Raw genomic sequence first — 10,000 nt, forward strand, 5'->3', positions numbered from 1 at the left:
TCAAAGCCCAGGACTTGTAATTACATCCCAGAGCACCGTCATTACCCTTTCCTTTCCTGCTGATGTCTTTATATGACACTGCTATATAAACCCCACGTCCACTCCACTCAGTCTCCCAGTAACAGCTTCCAGACAGACCCTCTCTGCACAGCACTTGGGGCCAGTTATCAAATCTCTCTGGATGATTAGGATATGACTGGATCTCTTCCACACGGGTCACCTCTCTGTTCCCCTCAGACAGACGGAGGTATTCATACGCTGTGTTGGGGTCCAGTGTGAGCTGACAGGAATCTGATGAAGGAGAAGAGAAGGGGGCTCCACTTGCATTGTTGAAATATTCAATATTTTCTTCATTGATGTCCTTACCCTCACATTTACATTTTAATTAGGGATAAAAGCATGAACGGCTGTTTTTTAACAATTTTTTATTTCTTTACAAAATGTGCAGCAGAAACTCTAGGTCCCAGAGGAATGAAACTGCAGGTATGTTCTTATCCTCCCCCTACTCAGGTTATCACAACTGCACCTAATCTGTGTCCTAGAATCTAAATTCTTCTTTCATCTGATTCCTTGGGTCATACTGAACAAAATGCATATTCCCAATTTAATATGCCCCGGGCAGATTCTTCCGCTATTTAAAATTTGTTTTGGGGATATGGTGAGAATTTGGCCCATCTCCAACAAATTTGGCTAGAAAACCTCAATAATGACCAAATCTCTTTTTATTGATTTGTCCTTTAATAAAGCTGACCATAATATTAGTGGCCACTCTTGAGGGAAAGGTTATTGAGACCGTTGACTCTTACTTTGAAGCCACGTGTACAGTAGCTGGTGTAGAAATTGAAGCTTAATGAAAGTTTTTATTTCAGAAATAAGCCGTGTTTTTCTTTTAAGATGAAAAAGAGACTGCCACCTTTCTGTCTGTGTTGGACTATGGTGATCTCTTATATATGCACACTTCTGCTCAATCTCTTCACATGCTGGATTTAGAACAAACTGCAAAGCCTTGACTCACCTTAGAGAGCTATACTCTCGGGTAGGATGTCCTGCTTTGGCAACAACTTGAACATTGGTATACTTTTGTGTCAAGTGCCCGACTGGGAAAAGGTCATTTATGTATTCTGTCCCCTTGGACTGCAAAATGACTTAAAGCTGAATGTTTTGATATCGTTGAATGCACTACAAAAGAACTGTATGTGAAATCGATAGGATGTCAGTGTTTACACAGATTTTTTGTTTTGCTTTTATTGCACTTGCTGTTGATTGTTTTATATTGTAGTGTTATTTGTTTGTTGTACTGTTTTGTGTTGTTTGAAAGTTGTTTCAACATTTAACATTTTCACCCACTATGATGATGGTAATTCTTGTTATATTACTATATATTCATATTTTAACTATATTCACACTGTCTGACTGAAGGACACATATTATCATATACAGTGCAGTCTGTATGTATTCCAACAGTACAATTTATGTTCTTTTGGTTCTTTATTTACATCCATAATAGGTGATGAGTTTAGGAATCACCATTTTTATACATTTTCCTCTCATTTTAAGGGACCAAAAGTAATTGTATGCTTGAGTTCTCAGCTGAATAGTCTGAATAGTCTGAATAGGTGTATTAAATTGCTTCCTTGGTGCAGGTATATGAAAGCTTTCAGTATCTCTCGATTCTAGGCTTTTGAGTGCCTTTGCAGTCACCTCATTGGTGTTTGCCAACATGAGGCCCTGAGTTGTGCCAATGACAGTGGAAGTAAGCCATTATGAGGCTGAGAAATAAGAAAATAACCGTCAAGCTGAACAATAGGCTTTCCTAGTTTCCTAGTTTCTAGTAACAGTTTGGAACATCCTTAAGAAAGACAGCACTGCTGAGCTCAGTATTTGCAAAGAGGCTGGTAGGCGAAGGAAGACCGACAGTTCACATTCTCACCATAATGAAGAAAAACCCCCAAACACCAGTCGGACAGATCAGAAACCCTCCTCAGGAAGCAGGACTGGATGTGTCAGTGACTGCTCTCCACAGAAGAAGAAATGCCACAGGCTGATTCCGTGCCAGAGCTTCATGATTTGCTCCAAGTTTTGCTCTCATTATATGCAGTATAGGCACCCACATGTAGTTCTTCCAAAATGCAGTTGTTTTGCATCATGGGTAGAATTGTGTTTTGTGTGTGTAATTTATTAATGTGGCAAGGTCTGCCATGTCTTGTAAGGTGTCGGCATCACTAGTTTTTTCTCTCTCTCTTGTATGGGAAAGGGCCTGCTGGTGCGAGTCTGTTGTGTTTATCTATTATTTAGTTACAGCTCCTGAAGATTAGTCCACTCAACCCACAGAGCAAATGTGCTCCTGAAGATTAGTCCACTCAACCCACAGAGCAAATGAGCTCCTGAAGATTAGTCCACTCAACCCACATAGCAAACGAGCCCCTGAAGATTAGTCCACTCAACCCACAGAGCAAATGTCAACATTGGGCCTTGAAGGCAGAGCCAAATTTTGTACCTTGCTGCATTCTCACATTATTATATTTTTGCATAAACAGTCACCGACCACTTTATTAGGAATTAATTAGACTTATTATTTAGACTTCTACTGCTGTAGCCTATCCACTTAGAGTTATAATGTGTTGTGTGTTCAAAAATGCTCTTCTGCATGCCACTGTTATAATGTGTGGTTACTTGCATTACTGTCACCTTCCTGTCAGCTTTGACCAGTCTGGCTTTTCTCCTCTGATGTCTCTCATTAACAAGGTCAAGGTTTTTTGCACCATTCTTCGCAAACTCTAGAGTGTGCGTGAAAATCCCAGGAGATGAGCAGTTTCTGAGACACTCAAACCACCCTGTCTGCTACCAACAATCATTCCACGGTCAAAGTCACTTGGATCACATTTTATCCCCATTCTGATGATTAACATTAACTGAAGCTCCTGACCCGTATCTACATGATTTTATGCATTGCATTGCTGCCACACATTTGGCTGATTAGATAATCACATGAATATGAAGGTGTAATAAAGTAAAAATATTATCACAGCTGATGTCGTATTATGCATAGTTTTGTTCACTGTAAATATTGGCTCTTCAATTTGGAGAACCTGCACTTGAAAAAAAGAAACTTCACCATGTTCTTCACTCCTTGCTGCCGTCATGAATTCTGTAGTTTACAGATCTGCTCAAGTTCAATCAAACTCCATACTCATTGGATGGTGCATCATCCCACAGCAAGGCAATCCTCCCAAACACACACCAGTGCTCTATTTCTTCTTCATGATTTCATTAAGTTTCGTTTGGAAAGCCTATTGTTTAGCCTGTCTCTTACTGTTTTTTCTTCTTATTTCTCAGCCTCATAATGGTCTTATGCAATTGAACACACCTGACAATTCAGAAGCAAATTCAAAAACTTTTGATCCATAAAAATGGGGGGGGGGCTATGTATGAAAAGGAATGTCATTCCTACACGCATCACCGGATATTGATGCTAATACCCTCAAAGTAAAGGGGCAGTCTGCACTTTAACTTCATATTCATTGTTTCATTTCAAATTATGATTTCTTTTCATAATGTTCTGTTGCCAAAAGAACTGAAACTCGACCAGCTGTCCAAGTGCATACGCAATGTACTTTATGATCCGTTTGTTTAATACCAGGATGACTGCAGCTGAATTAACAGAGATCTGATGGAGGAGAAGATGCATGAGATTGTCAAGGACCCGGCCCTAGGCCCGGCTGATGAGAGATTGACGGAAGATGGGTTGGGAAGGAATGCATTGTTAACCCCTCGCACACTCCATTGGGGTGGTAGTAAGCACGCCCGTAAGAGGAAAAATATGTGGTTCAGGACAAATGTACAACCGTTTATGGACACTGAGGAGTCTGAAGTCAGAGGACTTAGATTTAGAGTACTAGAGAGCAAGGCTAAAGTTCCTGCTGAGGCCATGCGTAGAATGTGTTCCAGCATGACCTTGGAGGAGACTCAACATGCCGAACGGGCGGTTGGTGACCCAGGGGGTCTGGCTTTCACAGAAACGGTGAATATAATAACATTCCTGGTTGAGAAGTGTGGGCTTGCTCCTACAGGGGAGGAGCATAAGGCCTGGTTAAAACAAAAAGATGAGGAAAACAATGCGGACGATTGGGAAATGAAAGAGTATGAGGAGAGGGAAAAATGTAGGAAAGATGAGGAAGAAGGGAGGGATGTTAATACCGAAAGAAGATTAAGAGGCTTTAAGGCCTCCCTGATTATAGCACTGACAATTTGAGGGATAGATTTAAAGGGCTGACTGTAGAGGAGTTGGGGGATGAATTACACTCGGCTATTAATTGGATGTCCTTTGTAGATCCCTTAAGGTGCCACAAGAAAGAGCACCTGAAGAATGTATTGAGCTGGTGGAGGGCACTTACTGCTGGCTTGTATGAAGTCAAAGTGTGGAGAGAGTCCAAGAGAGACTATGACAGTGAGGCAGATAACAGTGGATGAATTTCTTACCAGTATAAGTACACTTCTGTACAAGTTTCAGGATATATAAGGAGTGAGCTTTTAGATGTTAAAAAAGGCTCTTAGGACTTTGCTTGACGAGGAGGGCGGGATGGCGTGAGACCACTATATTTGGGGCATGGGTGGTAATTATATTTTATATTACTTATAAGGAAGAAGGTAGCATTGTTTAAAATTATAAGTTTCCTTTCTGTTTCTATAATTCATATAATTATCTCCGTGAAGGGGGAGCCATAGGTTAAGGTAAAAGCCAAAGAGGATGGATATTTGATGGGTGTACTTTATAAACATACGGTGAAAGGTGTATTAAAGAGAAAAAGCGGTTATAGGAACCTTATGTGAATCATGTAAATGTGCCGGTATACGGTAGAAAGGATATAGAGCAATATATGTGACTAGCGACCTGAAGATCATAACCTGTGAACTGTATAATATAATTTTTTTTGAACTATAATAAAATATAATTGATAATAACCACCTGCGAGTGAAGGGGAGTCAATAAAGGAAGGGTCTTTTAGAGGAATACAGTGAATACAGGAGATCATAAAACAGTGTTGCGTCACACCACTTCACTTCGAGACTGGGCTGGAGGTTCAGTAGAACTTACCAGTTCTCCAGGACGTTCGAAAGTACTTAAAGGAAAAGAGAGTTTGTCCCCGAGACACCTCCTCGTGGGGTACTGCTCGTGGAAAGGTGAGGTCTGAGCTGGTAAGGGAGTCCGGCTCACGACAATTTCTCTAAAGCCAGCCACTTATGAATATAGAAAATTATAAATTATAATCTACTTCTTCATATTGCCCCATAATCTCATGTTGCTTCATTCTTTGCATTGGGGCTGAAATACAGACTCACATTGTAAGAAGTCCTCTCTGGTCTTGGGCACTTTAGGGCCAACAATATGGACTCTTCCCACTGTGGAGAGAGATCACAATGTGAGCTCTTAAAGATTACCTTCTTTTATCATTTCCCAGTGAAATATAATGCTAATTTCACTGAAAATATTGGTCACACTTTACAATAAGGTAGATGAAAACTGATATACTGTTGAAATACATGAAGGATCCAGCATCAGTATCAATCCCAGCTATTCTTCAAAGATGCAGTGAGATGAGACAAGATGGTAATGTTTTATGATAAAATACTGAGTTTGAGAAGCTCTTCATTTGGCATCTCTGAAAGGAATCTTTCTAAACCTTGCAGTCTCCTCTCATCTCTCCACAGCAGCTTGCATCCTAACAAGTAAAGACTGGAGATGCTTCGTTCTCTGAAGCGTAAACAAAGCTTTGTCTGAACAGTTTTATGGTTAAACTCTCGCCAGATAGACTGCCTCATAACACACTGGGTGCTTTCAATGTCTCATCCCTACACATATTGAGGCTCATTTGAAGCTTCAAGTGTCACTCCACACTGTGATATATAACCTGTGAGACAGACTGAAATGTCACTCGCCCCTCTCATTAATAATATATGACCTGTGATAGAGCCTTTCATGATGTAAAAGTGAATCTCACCAGTGTGTTGTGTGCAGTGCCTAAACACACTTTCTGCAGCAGGGTTTATCCACCAACCTTTTCCAGAAACTTTTACCAACTCCACCTTCAAAACGTCCTCCAGTCGCTCTTTCAGCTCAGAGACAGATTTCCTCACAGCCTCAAAAGAGACGTGTGGACTGACAGTGATGCTGGGTAAGACTCCAGGTCCAGGAGGGGCACAGAGAGACTGACAGCTCTGCAGACAGACAGACAGAAAGACAGACGGACAGAGAACAGTCTCAGTACAGATTCCTGGGCAGATGCCAGGAGCAGATCTTTATAAATGAGGAACACACCTCACCATGTGTGTACAGTGTACATAGTGCAGACTGTCAGAGAGCCAGTGATGTTACCTGGAGGAAATGGATGTGATCCTCTGTGTGTGAAAGCTGCTCCAGCTCAGCGTCTCTCCTCCTCAGCTCAGCAATCTCCTGCTCCAGTCGCTCCAGGAGTCCTTCAGCCCGACTCACTTCAGCCTTCTCCTGATCTCTGATCAGCTGAGAGCACCTTCTTTCAATGGAGCGGATCATCTCAGTAAAGATCCTCTCACTGTTCTCCACTGCTGCCTGTGCAGAGCTCTGTTAGGAGACACAGAGAGAGGAGGGCTGTACATTTTAACTAGGCCTTTCACTCAGCTCTTACTGGGACCCCAGACAGCCTGTTCCCCACAGTGTGGCTCAGTGGGATTGAGCCCCACAGGGCTGGAAAGTGGCCCAACACTGGGCTCCTCACTGGCTGACTGGAGGAGAGCCCTGACTGAGCCCTGAAATGGCTCTTCCAGCAGCCAGCTGTTGTCTTCTCCTCTGGTCAGTACCCACCTTGAGTGACTGCACAGCCTGTCTCAGATCCTGCAGCTCCTTCTCTCTCTCCTGGATTCTCTGCTGGAATTTACTCTGTGTCGCCCCCAGCTGCTTCTGTGGATAGTTTGATCATTTCCCGCAGGTATATTATAATAGTTAAATTGTATTACATCATATAACAATGTTGAACTACATTTCCTCATTCAAAATGGTAAACTGGTAACAATTTACAAAAATGTTACATGAATTATCATTAACTAATGTAAATAACTCACAACTGAATAATTAATCTATACAGCTAGGTTTAGGTATTTGTACATAATTAATTCATGTTATCAACTCCATTAGTTCATGCCAATTCATACTGGAAAAAAAACTTAATGTATTTATTTTTGGTTTATTAATTATACATTCATCCTATGGCTTGCTAATGTAAAATATCCAAGTAATTAATACATAAGATAGATATTCACAAATACATTAAAATGAATTTCTGTTGATTCTCATTCAGGGAGTGAATAGGGGGGTGAGGGGGGTGAACAGAGCTGTCACACAGAGCTGACTTGGGTTCACTTCCTGCTCCTACTGCTCCATCACTGCGGACTTCAGACCAGGAAATCATTGTGCTACTGAGACCTTTTAAAAATGTATAAATCATAGCTAGAAATCAAGATAATATCTGTAATTACTGATAAAATAGCATGAGTGTTATGTGTAAGTTCCAGTCCTACCTGTTTCTCAGTCCTTTCTGCTGCAGCTGAGACTGTACCATGGCCTCTGTGTTCATCCATCAAACACAGTCGACAGATGCACTGCTGATCGGTACGACAGTAAACCTCCAGAACTTTGTTATGATGAGAGCAGATCTTCTCCTGCAGGTTTCCAGTGGCTTTGGCCAGTTTGTGCTTCTTAAAGGCAGGAGATTCATAGTGAGGCTGGAGGTGAGTTTCACAGTAAGAGGCCAGACACACCAGGCAGGACTTGACGGCTTTGCACTTTCTCTCAGTGCAGAAATCACACGCCACGTCTCCAGGTCCAGCGTAACAGTGAGCAGGAGGAGCAGCTTGGAGTCCTGTCTTCTTCAGTTTCTCCACCACTTCAGCCAGCATGGTGTTTTTGCCCAGAGCAGGCCTTGGGGTGAAGGTCTGTTGGCACTGGGGACAGCTGTAGACACCAGTATGATCATCCTGATCCCAGTAGCCCTTAATACAGCCCATACAGTAACTGTGTCCACAGTGAATAGTTACTGGATCCTTCAGTAGATCCAGACAGATCGAACAGCTGAAATGGTCCTGATCCAGTAAACCTCCACCTTCAGCCATTTCACTGCTCACACTGACACCGACAGAATAGTTTCTCTGAAATTGACAGCGTTAAGTTCTCTGAAACTGCGTGACAGAGACTGGTTCTGCCTACAGCTGCAGGAGGAGTGGTGTTGGACTGAGGCCAGGCTGAACAGAGCAGGCTGAGCAGAGAGTGCAGATTCATTAAGAAATATTTCATCTTAGGGACAAAAGGGCAGATTTGGAAAGCAGTGGGTTTTGTGAGGTGTAAAGGTCTGTATAAATATGCATTGGGATTACATTACATTACATTACATTACATTACAGTACATTACATTACAGTACATTAATGGCATTTGGCAGACGCTCTTCGGTGCGTCTTCAGTTTGCGCTTGAAGATGGCAAGAGATTCTGCTGTTCTGACCTCTACAGGGAGTTTGTTCAACCACAGTGGAGCCAGAACAGATTGTAGTCGTGAGCGTGGGGTGGAAGTTCGGAGAGGGGGAGGTGCCAAGCGGCCTGTGGTGGCCGAACAAAGAGGTCTGGCTGGGGTGTACGGTCTGATAATTTTTTGGAGGTAAGCTGGGGCAGACCCCTTAACTGCTTGGAAGGCTATCACCAATGTTTTGAATTTGATGCAAGCCATGACAGGCAGCCAGTGGAGGGAAGTAAGCAGGGGGGTTACGTGAGTGTTTGGGAAGGTTGAAGACCAGACGAGCTGCTGCATTCTGGATAAGTTGGAGGGGTCTGATGGCAGACGCTGGGAGGCCAGCCAAGAGGGAATTGCAGTAGTCCAGGCGGAACAAAACCATCACTTGGACCAGGAGCTGGGTCGAGTAGGGATTCTCCGTATGTTGTAAAGGAAGAACCTGTATGACCGGATTAATGTCATTCCATCTGAACTACAGATATGCACAGATTGTATACAGGTATTTTTTCACACCCTTGAGGAAATGTAGCCATTCTTTTTTATGAGAAAGAATACACTCTCTCTCCCTCTCCCTCTCTCTCCCTCAAATTCAAATGTGCTTTATTCAAATTCCAATTCAAATATATATATCTTTAACAAGAGCACAACCTTGAGTCCCTGGCTGATTGACGTGTGCACACTCACCCAGTGTTGGGCCTTTCATAGCATTTGTTTAAAAAACATTTTACGCCGGGCAATATGTGGCTGAGTAAACAGTGTTAAAGCAGTACACTGGTGCACAGGTAGCCCAGGTAGCACTTCTGCACAGGTAGCACAGGTTAGCTGGTGGACCTCGGTGTGAAAATTAGCAGTGTAATAATAGTGAAGCCATTGAACCTGTTAGCCAAAATAACTGAAATGCCAATGAAATGACTTCATCAAGCCTAGATACTGGCTTCTGCTCACACAAACAAACACAGAGTTAAGTTTGGTTTTCTCTGAAACTGCGTGACAGAGAGTGGGAGGGACTCCCTGGCTCTCCCCACAGCTGCAGGAGGAGTGGCGTTGGACTGAGCTGGCTCTCCCCACAGCTGCAGGAGGAGTGGTGTTGGACTGAGCTGGCTCTCCCCACAGCTGCAGGAGGAGTGGCGTTGGACAGACGCCAGACTGAGGCCGAGGAGAGCCAGCTGAGCAGAGAGTGCAGGGCTCGTTTCATGAAGAGATGAAAATGCATCCCTTGCGAATCGCAAATAAAACTGCGATGGCTACAGACCTCTCGCAGAACCGATTTTTTCCACGAAAATACAGCGTGTCCTCTGGTAGTGCTGAAATCCAGAAGGAATCTTCCGTGATCACGCCCACCCTTCAGATATGTACGGAGTTAATTAAATAGTTCATTTAATTGTAACCTTCTTGACAGAAATCACGAAAAGGAGCATTACCTTCTCTCGTTTCAAGTGTACCCTGACGATGGGTACATAAGTATAT

At 42.9% G+C, this 10,000-nt stretch overlaps 1 protein-coding gene across 1 annotated transcript in view; it reads right to left on the reverse strand.

The window, feature by feature from the left end:
* LOC133127552 (tripartite motif-containing protein 16-like) overlaps nt 1-10,000 on the reverse strand; it is a 21,058-nt gene that overhangs the window by 493 nt on the left and 10,565 nt on the right. Inside the window, exon 6 of the mRNA XM_061240526.1 lies at nt 1-291. This exon is cut by the window's left edge and continues 493 nt beyond it. Within this exon, the coding sequence (XP_061096510.1) occupies nt 1-291 (291 nt within the window). The remainder of the gene's footprint in view (nt 292-10,000) is intronic.

This window comes from Conger conger, chromosome 4 (assembly GCF_963514075.1).
Source record: "Conger conger chromosome 4, fConCon1.1, whole genome shotgun sequence".
Classification (NCBI taxonomy): Eukaryota; Metazoa; Chordata; class Actinopteri; order Anguilliformes; family Congridae; genus Conger; species Conger conger.